The sequence below is a fragment of the Coenobita brevimanus genome, chromosome 88 (genome assembly GCF_032717465.1).
Source record: "Coenobita brevimanus isolate Jiangsu-jjx chromosome 88, ASM3271746v2, whole genome shotgun sequence".
NCBI classification, from domain to species: Eukaryota; Metazoa; Arthropoda; class Malacostraca; order Decapoda; family Coenobitidae; genus Coenobita; species Coenobita brevimanus.
In genome coordinates this window covers 5,799,638-5,817,730 of record NC_137041.1, presented here as the reverse complement: position 1 = coordinate 5,817,730, position 18,093 = coordinate 5,799,638, and the positions used below count along the sequence as shown (strand labels likewise).

General features: G+C 43.7%; 1 protein-coding gene across 1 annotated transcript in view; it reads right to left on the bottom strand.

Moving 5' to 3' along the window:
• Nucleotides 1-3,636: 3,636 nt before the first annotated feature.
• Nucleotides 3,637-18,093, bottom strand: part of LOC145411184 (peptidylprolyl isomerase domain and WD repeat-containing protein 1) — an 84,685-nt gene continuing 70,228 nt past the window's right edge. Inside the window, exons 12-13 of the mRNA XM_080281237.1 lie at nucleotides 9,690-9,843; nucleotides 3,637-4,540 (exon numbers count right to left, since the gene is read on the bottom strand). Coding sequence (XP_080137363.1) covers nucleotides 9,700-9,843 — 144 coding nt within the window. The 3' untranslated portion in view covers nucleotides 3,637-4,540; nucleotides 9,690-9,699. The remainder of the gene's footprint in view (nucleotides 4,541-9,689; nucleotides 9,844-18,093) is intronic.

Below are 18,093 nucleotides of genomic sequence, written 5' to 3'. Positions count from 1 at the left end.
AGTCCCACCCCAATCCGGGCGAGGGCTGGTCTGGATGAAGAGTAGTTTACCAGCACTGCGTACCTCTCGTTGAGTCTGCTTGAGAGGAAGAGGGGCGCATGGTGGTGGGGGACATAGGACCCTCTGGCTCAGATCCCTTACACACCCTACGTGCCTCTCCATGGCTTCCCCTATGGGTGGGTATTTCGCCACCCTACCCGTGGTCCCTCCTTGGGATGGTATTGCGCTACCCTACTGTGGCCTCCCGTTGGGGTGGGTATTTCACTTACTATTGGGTGAGGCACCTTGGCCCTTTCGAAGCTTGACTTGGTTTCCAGCCTACATGCCATGGTGCCGTGTGCAAAGTGTGGAGGCACTACATGCTGATCTGCTGACACTGCGAATATTGACATCACTTAACACATGTAGACCGTGAGGGCGATGACTGACTGATATATTTATTGTTGTAAAGGTACAGAGTGCACATACAACAAAACATTCTTCTTCAGCAAACATATCTTGCTACACACCCCTTCAGCAAATAGAAATGGAGTAATGTACACTTGGGGTATACAGTATATTACAAAATGCTAAGGAATTCATAAGATATATCACAGACAGGAGAGAAGTTGCACTACAGTAGAACAGTATAGTCTACATGCACAGCAGCACTAGCCACAGTCTGGGAAGATGACATCACACCGCCTTATCACAAAGTCATAATCATATGGCCAGTGAGTGAAAAAACCCCATCGACACATCATTCTCTCAACTTTTTTTTTTTCTTTACATCTTTCATTGATACATTCTAGTGCTTATTCTTACATTGGCTTTAGTATATTAGCAGCTATGGTTAGACTGTACTAGATGTAGTCTATAATGTAAATATACAAGCAAAATATGTACATTACTGTATTGAGAAATGTAATGAATGTAGCAATTGCCGATAAACGTAAGACTAACGGATGATTACAGTTTTAGGAAAAAAAAGGTGGCCTGGACTCCGATGGTAGGCCTACTGTGGTAGCTGCAACGTGGTCCTGTGAATACTGTCAGACAGTCAGAGAGAGAGGATCACAAACAGGGAGGTGCCTTTGAGAGGTGCTGTTGGCAATTTTATGATGAATGTCATTGAGGCCAAAAGCTTGGAAGATAGGATCAGCACTACTAATGCGAATCATGAACCCTTAATATCATTTACTGACAGCTTGAAACAAGAATGAAGTAGGACTTTGTGTGTATTGACGTTTCACTTCATGGCTTCCTTAGAATACAATTGCTGAACATACACCACGTTTCCTGTATATATAGCAGAAGGCAGCAGGGGGTGTGAGGTATTGGCTAAGGGTGGTAGGGGGGAGGGGGAAGGTAGAAGGAAGGTGAGGTCCAGGGGCAAGGTATTGCAGATCACGGCACAAGGACGGAAAGAAAAGAAAAGAAACAAAGGACAGTTGAAGTGGGAAGTCCTTTGGGAGAGGGAAGGAATGTTTGGTAACAAAACCGAGGTCACAAGGGGAAAGGGATTGCCAATCCCAGCACAGGTGTTTGTGTCCTTAGGGAAAAAGAAATTCCTTAGGGATGGAGAGAAAGACAAGAAACAAGGGACATGTGAAGTGAGAAGTCCTAAGGGAGAGGGAAGGAATGCTGGGTAAGGAAATAGAGGTCACAAGGAGAATGGGATCGCCGATGCCAGCACAATGTGTGTGTGTGTGTGTGTGTGTGTGTAATTCACCGGGTCGGTCAGGATCACTTGATGGTCATGATCGTCAGCTTTTTACCCTCCCGGAAGGAAGCTGAGAGCTCATATAGTCCGATCTAAGGGCAAGGCTGTGACCTTCACACACGCACACACCCGTCCCCTTGCTCGAGGGGGACAGTAACCACCCACTTCGTCAGTGAAACTTTTCGCAACCTGAGCGAGGCGCGAACTCCCGTCCACCAGTTGGCAACCGAGAACGTTACCACTGCACCAGCGAGCGGTGTGTGTGTGTGTGTGTTTTTGCGCGCACGCGCATGACCATCAAGTGATCCTGACCGATCCGGTGAATTACAAGTGCTGTATATGTGGGCAAGCAGCTGGTTGAAGAGAGGGGATGGGGATCGATGCGAAGGAAGGAGGGGTAATGTTTTGAGTTTGGGAGGGGGGTGAGGAAGCTATCCTACTGACAATACATTTGGCCACAGAATACAATAGGTGATAAGATCCATTGTTTCCAGATGATAATGTATTGTTAAGTGAAGACAAATGGGAGCTGCAAGGTTTGGTGGGTGAGGTTGGGAGAGTGTGTAAGAAACAGAATCTAAAGGTGAATATAGGGAAGAGTAAAGTTATGGTGCTCGAGAGAAATGAAGTCTGTAAATGTACAGTGAGGTTAGATGAGGAGAAAATGGAGAATGTGAATGCATTTAAGTACTTTGGTAGTGTGATGAGTAAAGATGGAAGTTTAGAGGGTGAGGTGCTTGAAAGGGTACAACAAGGAAGAAAGGTTGCTGGTTCCTTGAAGGCAGTTATAAGAAACAGGGAAGTGAGCATGGAAGTGAAAAAGTTGCTGCATGACAGTATTGTGATGCCAACTCTTAACATATGGAAGTGAAGCTTGGACCTTGCTGGAGGGACATAAGTCAAGAGTGAGAGCAGTGGAAATGAGTTATTTGAGAGGAGCATGTGGAGTCACGGTATATCGACAACATCTTGGTCACTCCACCCAGACTTTTCGACATAGTCTGCGGGACAGACCTAATAAAGTGGAACCATCCATTCAGTATTCCTAAAACCTCCCTGCTCTTCTCCAACCAATTCCTCTGTTATTTCCCTAACTCTGTCAATAAGTATCCTACCATATACTTTTCCTATTACACTAAGAAGACAAATGCCCCTATGATTACCACACACTTCTTTTTCCCCTTTTCGTTTGTACAGGGGAATATTTATACCTCACTTCCAATCCTCCGGGACTCTACCTTCCTCCAAGGCCAATCAGCACATCTTCCACATCCATTCTACTACTATCTCTCCCTCATGTTTCAATATTTCACCACACACTCAATTGATTCCTGGGGCTTTCCCCATTTGACTTTCTTCATTGCTTCCACAACTTCCATCCTGTTGATTTCTCCCTCTCTTTTCACATCCATCTGTCTCCCAGCCACTTATACTCACATTACTTTCATTTTTTACTAGCAGCCAGTGCAACTGGAATTATTATGGCCAAAATTTTCCCATTTGGTGGGACACTGGCAACTATCCATGTGAAACTGTGTCCAAACTGTACCGTAAGAGCCTCAGTGAGTCACCAAATAGCCCAATACTTCATAACCTGTACATGATGCTCTACTTTCAATAATTTATTTCCTCCCTTCATCCCTTCCCTTACCCACTGCCAGCATTGCATCTGATTTTAGCATCAAGAACTGGTTTTTCTTAACAGGTCTGAGGGTTAGTGCCCCTCCCCGTAAAACAAATAACTCAAATGGCCACCCCTTATGGGATTATGACATCTGGCAATAGAGAGATACATAGATAGTCTAAGCCCTCATCCTCATGGAGTGCTTATGCTACTGTTAATGTGTGTGGAAGTGCATGAATTTCATTCACTGCTGCTACTCTTCCTATGTTTCTGGGCTTAACCCTGGGGGTTGGGATAGATGATGATAGCATATGCCACAAAATTTGCGTGATGCTGCTTATCCCAGATACTTTGTGGCACGAGCTTCAAATAACTCACTCACAATAAGTACAGTATGTTGCAGCCCTTAGGTGGCAATTCTTAAGAGGTATGTCACAGCCCATGGGCTAAATTAACACACTCTTTTGTCCTCAGTGTGGCACTACACAGAGGTCTTTCACTGTCAGTAAGGACTATACTGGTATCTCTAACTCTCCTGCAACCATTTCTGCATGTCATGACTGAGCTAGCTTCTACACCACACCCATGTTCACTCCTGAGCTTACTGTTTCATACACATTCTGGTACTAATCAATGAACAGTACTCCTATTTTCTACTGCAGTAACTAAACATCCTAATGATTTGTGGAATTACAATACAGCCCAAAGGCAGACGACAGGATGACATGAATGATTTGTTTGTGGTTGTTTCCCCCAGGATTATGGCATCTGGCAATAGACAGTCTGATGGACTGAGAATAAAGTACTCTTGTACAATGCTGTATCATGTTAAACAATCAACCAAATAAGTATTACTGTTTTCTTAACATCATCACGATGTAAAAAGGTTTAATCTTCCCAGCAGGGATATTGGAACTTCTGTCAATAAATAATCTACGAATCGCTACTCATCTTGTATTCATTAATCCCTTCACTAAGATAGCATTACATTTTATTTTACTTTGATTAACCTAATATGATTTTACTCAGCTTTAAAAGGGATCCCTTGAACTGAAATGAAATGTTAGATGCAAATATTGTTGACCCATTCACTTTGATGACAATTCTTCTTAAGTAGTCTTGCTACTGCCAGATGACTTCTTTCCACTGAAGAAGGATCTCTTGTAGGCATGAGGTTAATGTTCTTTTCAAGTCACCATATCCTCTGGTCAGTACTGAAATAAAATCAGACAATAAAATTTTTTTTTAGCATTTCAGCACTTTGTCAGTCAAACATTATGACTGATAATACATTTCAGTTTCATACAGTAATACTGCATTATCCTGGTTTGAGGGAAGGGTTGGTGGACAGGCTGAAGGACAATAACTGTGTTAACTCCTAGTCTTATTTTTCTAATTCCCCTTGGTACCACAAGATGATTTTATTCATCTTAGGGGAGTACTGTAGTAAATGGGTCAGTGAAAGGTATACCTAACCCCATATGGTAGGTTTGTTTTATCTGACAAAGATTGGCCACTTGTACAACTTGAATACTAATTTATGGTTGCGTAAAATTCGATGACGTTTAGTTATGAGGCACAAAATGAGTTTCCTTGGTTACTAGTTAATCTGACTACACCTAACCATCAACTCAGCTGAAATGGTGTTATGGATCTTTATCAGATGAAAGCAATGATCTCTGCTGTAACACTGCCATGATCTCTTTATTGCAATCACTCAATCAAACAGACTATGGTTCAAAGAGTCTATCCTAACCGCTATAAATCTGTACAGTGAGAGGAAGAGCAAATACAACAATGGACTGAAGAGCTTAAGAGGTGTATGAGTATGACTGGATGGAAAGGGAACAAAAGGCTGTCATAGAAGGCTACAGGACATGGTACGCATTGATTATTTTAGCGGCAGAGGTCACAGCATTAATTCAATGACTAATAAAGAGGGAGGCAAACCTCCATTTCTTAATGATAATTTTTGAAGCCTGTGATGATGAGACAACATGTCTTGACTTTTCTGTACTATTGCTGACTACCGTCTGTACTGTGGAATGCAGGCTGACTTCATCTAAATATATCTATCTATCTATCTATTGCCAGACGCTTTAATCCCGTACGGGGTGGCCACAAACAAATTGCCTCCACGTCACCCTATGCCCTGCCATTTCACTACCCTGCTCCCAACTCACATCCCCCTCTCTCATATACCTCTCCACTCCATCCCTCCATCTCATCCTTGGTCTCCCCATCCCTCCCCCCCTTCCACCTCACTCACATACACTCTCCTCATCGGTCTTTCACCCTCCATCCTCTCCACATGACCAAACCACCTCAGTGTGTTCCTCCTAACACTTCCTATCACATCCACATCCACACCACAATGCTTCTTTTATCCTTACTTGTCAGCCTGTCTCTTCATGTGACTCCACAGGCTCCTCTTAAATAACTCATTTCCACTGCTCTCACTCTTGACTTGTGTCCTTCCAACAACGTCTAAGCTTCACTTCCATACATTAGAGTTGGTAACACAATACTGTCATGTAGTAACTTTTTCACTTCCATGCTCACTTCCCTGTTTCTTATCACTGCTTTCAAAGAACCAACAACCTTTCTTCCTTGTTGTACCTTTTCAAGTACTTCACCCTCCAAACTTTCGTCCTTACTCGTCACACTCCCAAAGTACTTAAACGTACTCACATTTAACATTTCCTCACCATCCAACCTCACTGTACATTCACTGACTTCACCTCTCTCAAAGACCATCACTTTACTCTTCCCTACATTCACCTTTAGATTCCGTTTCTTACACACTCTCCCAAACTCATCCATCAAGCCTTGCAGCTCCCCTTCGTCTTCACTTAACAACACAGTATCATCCACAAACACCAGTACAGGGAGTTTCCAAACATTACCTTCTCTCACTAGGGCCACTCCAACATCCACTGCCCTACCTTGTATCTCTTTTATCATCCCATGCATGTACAGATTGAACAACCATGGAGACATGACACATCCCTGCTTCAACCCAACCTTCAAAGAGAAAAATTAACTCAGTTCACCATCCACACACACTGCAGCCTTAGCACCATCATATTCTTCACAGCATCCAACAACTTCCCATCTACACCATATATTCTTCATACTTTACACAATCCTTGTCTATCCACGCTGTTATACGCTTCTCTATTATTTCCCTAACTCTGTCAGTAAGTATCCTACCATACACTTTTCCTATTACACTAAGAAGACAAATGCCCCTAGGATTGCCACACACTTCTTTTTCCCCTTTTCCTTTGAACAAGGGAATAATTATACCTGACTTCCAATCCTCCAGGACTCTTACCTTCCTCCCAGGCCAATCTGCACATCTTCCACATCCATTCTACTACTATCTCTCCCCAATGCTTCAGCATTTCACCACACACTCTATCAATTCCTGGGGCTTTCCCCATTTTGACATCCTTCATTGCTTCCACAACTTCTATCCTACTGATTTCTTCCTGTCTTCTCACCTCCCTCCTTCTCCCAGCCATTCCCCAGCCACTTATGCTCACATTACTTCCATTCTCTATGTTCTACAATTCCTTAAAGTGTTCTCTCCACCTGCTCACTTTTTCTCCCTTCTCCAATAGTAATCTACCATTTTTATCCTTCACTCCCCTACTAACTTCACTGCCACCCTGTCTTACTCTCTTCACCTCTTTCTAACACATTTTCTTACAGTCCCTCCACTTTACACTCAAATTCCTTCCAAATTCCTCATCCACTCTCTTCTTACTCTCTCTTACTAATCTTTTCACTTCTCTCTTCCTTTCTACATATAACTCTCCCTTCCGCCTCTCAACTTCTTCCACACCCCTATTTCTCATCCATTCATTGTATGCTTTCTTCTTTTGTCCCACAGCCTGCCTCACCTCTTCATTCCACCATGCTGTTCCTTGCACTCCCTTCCATCTTCTCTTCACTCCACACACCACATCACATGCTGCACATATTTCTTCTGTGAATATCTTGCACACACCTTCCACATCCCCCATCTGCTCCAATTCATATTTACCCAATCATTCCTCCACTTCTCTCTTATATTCTGCCTTTTTCTCATCCTCTTGTAACCTTTCCACTCTCCTTGCAACTACTCCCTCCTCCCGTCCTTCCCTTCTTCTATTTCTCCATCTTACTTGGATCTTGATTCTGGCCATCACCAAGCAATGGTAAGAAAGTCCACTTCCTCAACCTCTATAAGCTCTTGCATCCATTATACATCTTCGCATCCTTTCATCCTCAGACACATAATCAATCATTGCCTTCCTTTCATTCAGTTCACCACCCACCTTTCTCATCACTAGCCATGTATACCTGTGAATCATTTTGTGCCTGAAGAAGGTATTGGCTATCACCAACCCCCTCCCAGCACAAATGTCCACCAATGCACTGCCAATCTCATCTATCTCAGCAGTCACACCCCACTCACCAACTATTCCATCCACCTTCACATTCCCTACTTTACCATTCATATCACCAATCAAATTTATGAAAAACACTCTCTCATTCCTTCCAAACTTTTCCATGCACACTTCTACATTTGTCCAGAACTCTTCTCTCACTCTGCTTGCACGATCTTACGTTGGTGCATACACACACACAATCACCCACATTTGTATTCCAACTTTCAATCTTACCCACACAATCTTTGAGCAAACTGTTCCATACTCTCTTATGTTCTTCTTCTATCTTCTACTGACAACAATACACATTCCTTCTTTTCCCCTCTCATTCTCTAAATGTGATCCATCCTTGTCAAAAATTACTGGCTTGCAAACAACTCAGCCTTCTCAGTTTTAAGAACAAGTCGAGAAATGTTTAGTCCAGGAGGCAGCTTAGAGAGACCTATATGGTTAATCATGGTTGACACCAGCAAGTGTACACAATACTGCAAGAATTACACCCATCTACTATTCAATCCTTTATTGCCCTATCAGGAGCACAAGGACACAGGCCTGGCTATTCAGTCCAGACACTGAAGGCAAGAGTGGCTAGTTGTTTGTCCCTAACCAGCACTATGTAAGTAATAAACCCCAACCACCCATCAGATTTAAAAACATATGGGTAGTTTCAATTGGAATATCTTAATTTAAGACAACCAGACATCCAACTGCTAGCTACCTTCCAAAGTTGCACTGCCACAGAACAGATATGGAAACATTTATTCTGACAATACAATGAGTGACCCAAATTGAACTCTCGTTAACACTGTATCTCATCAATAAACATTTCTATATATATATATATATATATGGGTGGAGAATGAGAAATGAATAGAAGAGTATATGTGCATGAGATGTAGAGAGGGAGGGAGTACAAAGAACAGCAAACAGCAACAGACCTGTTGGTCCTTTCATGGCTTCTTGGTAGAGGGAAGGTTTAAGTGAACAAAGCTACTCCATCAGTTAAAGAAAAAGATAGAAAAGCAGCAAGGCTCCCCTCCATCCACCAAACCTTTCAGCCAAAGCAGCAGGAAAAAGGAAAGTAGGGCCACCATGCAGCACAGAAAAGCTGTCATGGAATTTCAAAGGAAAGAATGGAAATCTTATTCCACATTATCTACCTGAAAAGGAAAGTAACATTAAGTCAACAATATTTATCAAAATTGTTCTGTTGGTTATATCACCTGGGCTCTTAAGAATAAATATACTATACAGGCAAACCAACTGCATCATTAAACTGGGGTATGCCTGTACAGTATATACAGGCATACCCTGGTTTAACGATGCAATTGGTTAAGTAAAAACCCATCGCTAGCCAGGGGTTTCGTATCTCGGGGTAGATTTAACATGTATCGCATAGGGAGTTCTGGACAAATGTGGAAGCATGCATGGAAAAGTTTGAAAGGAGTGAGAGAGTGTTTTTGATTGGAGATATGAATGGAAATGTAGGGAATGCGAAGGTGGATGCAGTAGTTGGTGTGTGGGGTATGCCTGCAGAGGTGGATAAGAATGGCAGTGTTCTAGCGGACATTTGTGCCGGAGTGGGTTGGTGATAGCCAATACTCTCTTCAGGCACAAAATGATCCACAGGTATGTGTGGCGAGTGATAAGAAGGGTGGGTGGTGAACTGAATGAATGGAAGGCAATGATTGATTATGTGTGTGTGAATGATATGAGGATAAAGTGTGTAATGGATGCAAGAGCATATACATACTGTATAGAGGTTGGGGGAGTGGACTTTCTGACCCCCCAAGCTTCCCTGTTAACTGGGACTGTAATGTGCCATAAATAAAAACTAAATTGATCTTGCTTGAAAATATTCACTTGACTGAGATAGAAATAAAAGTAAATAAATAACATCAATAAAACTCTAGATTGCACTTACTTGGTAACATTCACTTGACTGAGATAGAAATAATGGTGATATCATCATATGGCTTGTCTGTCTTGGGGTTACACTTGACATTGGAGATATTCTGGACCACCTCCATCCCTCGTGTCACTCGGCCAAACACTGTGTGCTTGTTGTCCAGCCATGGCTGTCAGTGGTTGCCAGAATATCAGTACATTTACCTGGTTTAATCCATTCAATCTAATGATATCATGTATTTATAATATTTTACTGTTTGCTTTCACCAGATTATTTTACTCAACTTAGAAAAGATGTCTAGTAGTGATTGGGTCAACCTTCAGTCCAATGACATATTTTCCATTTCATTTTTGGTATTTTCCAATGAATTTATACACTTTAAGCACAGTTCCCCAATAGTGCTGGAGAGGGATGCCTTCATGGGTTGGAACTGACATATGCCCCAGTCACACTGCAGGTACGACTTGTCGCAAACCTCAAAATCGTGAAACCAGTCCCCGACCATGGAGGTCTCCGAACAGTCGTCCCACCAATCAGCTACCTGTGGTCGTCCAGTGTCTGTCCAGCGTCCGTCCAGTGGGCAGCCGAACGGCGACCATGGCCAGGTACAGACAGGTCAAGACATCAACAGGTGGCCGGCAGGTAATCGGCAGGCCGCCGACAAACGGCGGCCGGTCCGCTTCCTGTCACAGTTTAGACCGTGACCTCTAGGCCGCCACTAGACCAACACCAGCCGCGGATTGGCCGGCGGCTGGTCTTGGTCCAGCCCACCACCTGTCGCTCGACCATTCGCCGGCTGGACGGCGGCTGGACTTCAACCACCACCTCGGACAGGAGGCTTGTGGATGGCGGTCGCCGCAGTCCAGTCGTCGCCTTGACAGAGTGCGGACAGCCACCGCACAGAGTGGGCAGCGACCGGCCTCCGTCTGGAAGGCAACCACCACTTAAAAATCAGGTGTCACCGACCAGTCAAAGTCCGTAAGCCGGCCAGACACAGTCCAGCCGCCCACCAGGCAGCTTCCGTGCCACGACATCGGTGGTCGCGGGGAGGTTTTTCGTGCAGCACGAAAAACCTCGCGATGAGTTTTTGGTCGCCATGGTGGCCTGCGACTAGACCGAGACATATGAAGACCGGTCGTAAACCTCACCAAAACCACCCACGAGTTGCAGGTCGCAGGTGGTTTGCAATAAGTCGTACCTGCAGTGTGACTGGGGAGTAGACTGTAGCACCAGTCGAGCAGGGCAGTACTCCCGAGGTGGATGGAAAGCTGATGACAGGGAGTGCTGGAGCTCCCGTTTCATCAGCCCTCAGGACTAGTTCCTGACCATCCCCCTTTGCTGAACTTTTTCAGTGTCTCAGTTACACAGAGAGTAGGCCAGCATGCTCTCCAGTACAAATTTCTCTATCTATCTTCACCAAACTACATGCACAGTACACACTACACTTCCTATTCAAAATTCACCAAAATGGCATCAATTCACCCAGCCTCGGAGTCCCCAGGGGGGGGGACCATAAATGCCCCCGCCATCTGCCCCTCCCCCGGTGACGACTCGAGGTGCCTGGAACCACTGTCTGACTCTCTTCTTCTTCATTTCTGCAACATTCGCGGCCTTTCATCTAACTTTCGCTCTGTTGAGCACCACCTCTCCTCCTCTAAACCTCACCTTCTTTTTCTAACGGAGACTCAGCTGTCTGAGGCAACTGACAGCAAACCCTTTTCTGTATCCTCCTACTTTCTCTATACTCATTTCAAAGCCAAAGGTGGCTGTTGTGTATACATACGCAACGACTTATCTTGCTCTCGTGTTCCTGAACTTGATTCTTCTGAATTCTCCACTCTCTGGCTTCGGCTTTCCTGTCATTCTCTGACTAAATATATCTGTGCTGTTTACTTATCCCCTAATTCTACTGACTATCAAAAATTCTTCGACTATCTTACTTCTACGATGGAACACATTCTGTCCATTTCTCCTTTCTCTGAAATCTCCATTCTTGGAGATTTCAATGTTCACCACCACCTTTGGCTCTCCTCTCCTTTCACGGATCCACCTGGTGAACAAGCCTACATCTTTTCTATCCTTAATGACCTAGAGCAGCTTGTACAGCACCCTACCCGTATCCCTGACCGCCTTGGAGAGAGCTCCAACATACTTGACCTCTTCCTCACAACTAATCCTTCTGCTTACTCTGTTAATCTTTTCTCTCCGTTGGGCTCCTCCGATCACAACCTTATTACCTTAACCTGTCCTATCGCTCCAGTACGGCCTGCGGACCCTCCAGGGAAACGTCGTCTCTGGCATTTTGGAGCCGCGGACTGGGAGGCCCTCAGGCAGTACTTCTTTGATTTTCCCTGGAATGATTATTGCTTCCATGGCCGTGAGCCATCTGAGTGTGCCTTGTGCATTACGGAGGTTATTCTCTCGGGCATGGAAGCATACATTCCTTTCTCATATCCTTTGACTAACGCAAGAAAGCCTTGGTTTAATCACGCTTGTTCTAATGCTGTCCGCAACAAGGAGAAGGCCTACAAAAGGTACCGGAGCCAACCCACCCCTGAATCACATAATCTTTACGTTTCTGCCCGGAATCGTGCTAAGTCTGTTCTTCGCTCTACTAAAAATAATTTCATCCATAATAAATGCTCTCAACTCTCCAACTCGAATTCTTCCCGCTCCTTCTGGCACCTTGCCAAAAATCTTTCTAACAACTTTACCTCATCATCCTTCCCTCCTCTTTTCTACTCTGATGGTTCTGTAGCTATTTCTTCTACTGATAAAGCAGATCTCTTCGCACAGACTTTCTCCTCCAATTCCACCTTAGACGATTCCGGTGCTGTTCCTCCATCACTTCCCCCCTCTGACTTCCTCATGGCTGACATTAAAATTTCTTCAGTTGATGTATTTTCTGCCATTACTGGCCTCAGTACTAACAAGGCATATGGGCCTGATGGGGTCCCTCCTGTTGTTCTCAAAAACTGTGCTTCTGTGCTTACACCCTGCCTAGGCAAACTATTTCGTCTTTGTCTGTCAACTTGTACCTTTCCTTCTTGCTGGAAGTTTGCTCTCATTCAGCCAGTCCCAAAGAAGGGTGACCATTCCCAACCCTCCAACTATCGTCCAATTGCTTTAACGTCCTGTATTTCAAAAGTTTTCGAGTCAATTCTTAATAGAAAAATTTTAAGGCATCTTTCCTATCACAACCTTCTGTCCGATCGTCAGTATGGGTTCCGTCAGGGACGCTCCACTGGTGATCTTCTCACCTACCTTTCAGACTCCTGGTCATCCTCCTTTCGGGACTTTGGCGAAAGCTTTGCCATTGCACTTGACATCTCAAAGGCTTTCGATCGAGTCTGGCATAAATCTTTAATTTCCAAACTGCCCTCCTACGGTTTCTATCCTTCTATCTGTGCCTTCATCGCTAGCTTCCTTTCTGGTCGTTCTATAGCTGCTGTCGTAGACGGCCATCGTTCTTCTCCTAGATCTATTAACAGTGGTGTTCCTCAGGGCTCTGTCCTATCACCAACTCTCTTCCTTTTATTCATCAATGATCTTCTAAGCTGTACATCTAACCCTATCCACTCATATGCTGATGACTCCACCCTTCACCTTTCCATTCGGTTCCCGCAACGCCCATCTCAACAGTTACTTCAAGAAACAAGGGATGAGGCTATGGCACACCTAATGTCTGACTTGGCTCATATCTCTGACTGGGGTAAAAATAATATGGTTGTCTTTAATGCATCTAAGACTCAGTTCTTACACCTATCAACCCGACAAAATCTTCCACAGGTATACCCACTAATGTTTAATAATATTCCGATTAATCCTGCATCATCCTTGAACATGCTTGGGGTTTCATTTACTCGGGACTTATCTTGGAAAGATCATATTACATCTCTTGTAAAATCTGCTTCCAAGAGATTGGGTGTGCTAAGCCGACTCCGCTCTTTCTTTACCCCTGCACAATTGTTGACTCTATACAGGAGTTTTATCCGCCCCTGTGTGGAGTACAACTCTCATGTGTGGGGAGGCTCCCCACATACAGCTCTTCTCAACAGGGTGGAGTCAAAGGCTTTTCGTCTCATTAACTCTCCTCCTCTTACTGACTCCCTTCAACCTCTGTCTCTTCGCCGCACTGTTGCATCTTTATCTCTTTTCTATCGCTACTTTAATGGTCACTGCTCCTCTGAACTGTCTGCTTGCATTCCTCCACCTCTACGAAGGGCGCGTAGCACCCGTCTGGCAGCAAACTCTCATCCCTTTTCTGTCCAACTCTCTAATGCAAGAGTTAACCGTTACTCCCAGTCTTTCATTTATGCAACAGGTCAGCTCTGGAACTGTCTCCCTCTGTCTGTATTTCCTTCTGCCTATGATCTCCAGTCTTTCAAACGTAGTGTGTCCAGGCATCTCAAAATGATCGGATCTTGAATTTGGCTCTCTATTGTATTTTGTTTTTCTCTTGGAGGGAACTGTTACTGCGGGCTCATGCCTTTGGTTCCTTCTTCCTTGCATTAAAAAAAATAAATAAATAAATAACTGTGCAGCTCAACTGTCTCATTAAACAATCATCCTTCATCTACACTTCTATCCCCTAAAAGGAGGATGGTGGACTGCAGGAGGGGGGGGGGAAGCTTCAACCTGCAGTCCACTAGGTTCACATTTCAGATGAACATGAGGCTACATCTACTACAGCTATTACTCTACCCCCCTTACAACAAAATTATGGCCTCTCCAATGTATAATACAACTGTCGAGCGGTAGCAAGAACAAAATAATGATCATACCATCATATTCAGGGGATTATTCCAGCGATTTGTTTTTGTTTATTTCTGCTTCCTTCGCACAATTTTTTTCAGCTTAGGCAAGATTTTTCCAACAGGAGAGGATGGATACAGCCATGAATAATCCCTTCACTACTAATGAATTTTTGTATTGGCTGTTGCTTAACTCCAGTCTGCCTGGCCAAGAAGATGTGTCAATCACTGGTAAGTAACTGCCCCAGTGGGGTAATCCCATGGTCTGCTTACATTAGTGATATTGTGCCTGTGTCTTAGTGAGGCATGTGCTGTGTAGTGTTCGATTATATGCATTATGTTGTGTGAGCTGATTCGAAAGGGACAGCCAATGTCATCCAATGAACAAAACTATTAAATAAAATAATATGACTGCAGCTTACTCATAATAAAAAGTACATAAACTGATAGAAGTGGTTATGCATTTTAGTAAGATGACATAGTGGTAGGTGGTGGCAACCATCATCCACTCACTAGATGTAGTGCTGCCTACTTCTTCCTTAACCTTTAACATTCTTTTTCTGTGCCTGCCCTCCTCTCTTCCTATTTCTTCCATCTTTCCTGTCACTTCTTATTGCTTTTCTTTCCTTTACAGGTGCCTTTACATTGAGTGACAAGTAAAATGGTTTCCTGTAAGCCAAGAAACCATTTACAACGCTGGGTGGTAACCATATAACCAAACTATACGTGCTCCCTACGTGTCAACAACTGGGTTGGTGGAGGGTTAGTGCCCCTCCCCGTAAAACAAATAATTCAAAGTCAAATGGCCACCCTTTGCGGGATTATGGCGTCTGGCAATAGATAGATAGATAGATAGACATTTTAAGCTTTCTTCATGCTGCCTACAGATGATTTCAGTCAGTTTAGGAAACCCCATAGCAGTGAATAAATTACTGGGAGATAGGGAGGGAGCTGAGGGATGTTTGTATAACCAGACAGTGGAGCTTCCTAAATATATCTGCCACCAAATGAAGGTGTCCCTCTCCAGCATCATCTCCAGTAAGGAAGGGTTAATTAAAGCAAAATCTAACCCCTCCAGGTCAAAAAGCCTCTCATAAGCTCCTAACATCCTCTGGAGGAAAAAAAAAAAAAAAAAAAAAAAAATCACAAAGATTCAAATAGTTATCATGCCTCCCCTTCCGGTGGTGAAGAGGGATGTCTTCATGTGGTGGCACTAACCAAAGCCACTCCACTGTCCAGTTATACAATTGCCTCTCAACTCCCTCCCCATCTCTCCAAAAGGATGATGGTGGATTGCAGAACGGGAGCAAATTCAGCCTGCACTCAACTGGGTGTAAATTCCAGATAAGCCTGGTATTACACCTACTACTACTGCTACACAAGTCCCTTTCTTTATATTCTTTATTTCAAAGAAGTTCACAGTAAATCTCAATGTATGTCCATTCATCCTTTCAGCCCAAAGATGGCTTTTTTATTCTGTTCATGCTTTTCCTTTACTCAGAATATGAAACACTATTTTGAACAGTTTGAGCTACCTCTTCATTTTGACAACCCTCCTAAGTTGAATACATTGTACTATCAAGTTCAGTACAGGTAGCCATCCATCCATCCATCATCCAATCCTACATTGCCCCATGAGGAGCATAGGAGCCCGGGGCTAGGCAGTTGGTCTCAACATTTAAGATGAGAGTGACCAGCCTCACTCATCCCTGAGTGGCATTACATGAACAATAAACCCCAACTACCCCTTGGATATAAACCTTCACTGGCTCAATCCGACTGGAGCGCAATAATTACCCACTAAACCACCAGGTGCCAAAATTTGGCTATATGGTTACCACCCAGCATAGTAAATGGTTTCCTGGTGTACAGGAAACCATTTGGCTTGTCACTCAGTGTAGAGTCACCCACAGGCAGAAGGAAAAGGAAAGAATGAAGGAAAGAAAGACAAAGGAGGGAGTGTGAAGTCACCCGTAGGCAGAAGGACAAGGAAAGAATAAAGGAAAGAAAGACAGAAGTGGATGGAAGGAGAGAAGGATGGAAGAGAGGAAAGGGCAGACACCTGAGAGCAGCACTACATCAAGTGAGTGGATGGTGAGTGCCCCCACCTACCACAACAGTACAGGTAGCAAGATTATTTTATTTTATTTCCTCTAGATGACTACTCAGATTATAAGAGATTTTCTTGACAGCATAAGTTTAATGTGTTATAGCCTTCATTAATCCTTCAGTGTGAGACAGCTTTCCAAAGTTGCTTAAACTCATCTGGAAGTAACAAGAATACAGCAATAAATTCCGTCACTGGACTGAGAAGATTTAAGTTCCACTGTGACAGTACCTATCATGCTGATTTGCTAGTGTCCCCTCAGTTTATAGTACTGTGATAAATGTATGGAAAGGTGCTGGAGAGGGGCACCTTCATGTGGTGGCATCAATATGACGGGAAATCCACTGCACAGTTATACAAATGTCCCTCACCTCCCTTCCTGTTCCCCCAATGGAGAATGGTCTTGTGCAAGAGGGCAACTTTAACCTGTAGTCTACCAAATTCATGTTCAGATAAGCCCAAGATTGCGACTAGTACTACTGTACTAATGCTGCAATTACTACATGGAAAAATGTGGTGATACTTTGGAACACATTCTTGACTGATAAGGAAGACTGCCTGTAGAGCTGCCAATAACAGATTCACAGCGGTCACTATATTTGACCTCAAAAGGTATTAAAAATTTCACAAGCTTAAAGATCTTTACAGATACTGTTAATAAATAATCTTAAATGCTAAAACCAGTTAATGATAAAAAAGGTAAATCTATCTACCTACCATCCAATCATTTGCTGACCCATTAGGGGTGTATAAACAATGGATTAAGTTACGTAGTCCAGACATGTAAAACAAATGACCACATGCTTTCCCTGAGTGGTATTCTGTGCGTCATAAACCCCATCTACCACTCCAGTGTAAATCACTATAGGTCATATTCCAGTAAACAACTAAGTGTCCACGGTTTATAATACTACCACCCAAAATGGTTATATGGTTACTTTACCCCCCAACAACATAGTACAGGTACTACAGGTATCAATATCTCTATCATCATCATCATCATCATCATCTGGACCTCCTTTCCCACCCTTGGGTGGGGTGAGGAGCTGCAGCATCCAGATAGCCAATATTTGTCCACTTCAATAGGCCACACTTCCATTCACTCATCAGTCAAGCCCATGGAATCCTGGCTCCAACTAACAGGCCAAAAGGTTTCCACCACATACTGTAGCTTCACATATACCGATCTGAGAGTCAATCCAAACACTGTGACGTTAAAAATGGGTGTCAATCCCTGGTCATACGCTTCTCTGCATAAAATTCATCCAGCCAGCTCGATCGCTTGCCAGTCCCACAGATTCAGCAGCTTCCACACTTCTCTTCCTCACACACTCATTCATCTTCTTCTTGGCCCACCTCACCTCCTCCCTCCTTTAAATTCACTCAGGTACACCTTTTCACCAATCTATTGTTATCTATCCTCTACACATGACCATACCATCTCAGTACACTCTCTTCATTTTTGGTGTGCATAGACTTCCTCACTCCTTATCTTTCACAAATCACATTATTCCATATCCCATCCACTCTCTATACTCCACATACTGTACATTCTTCA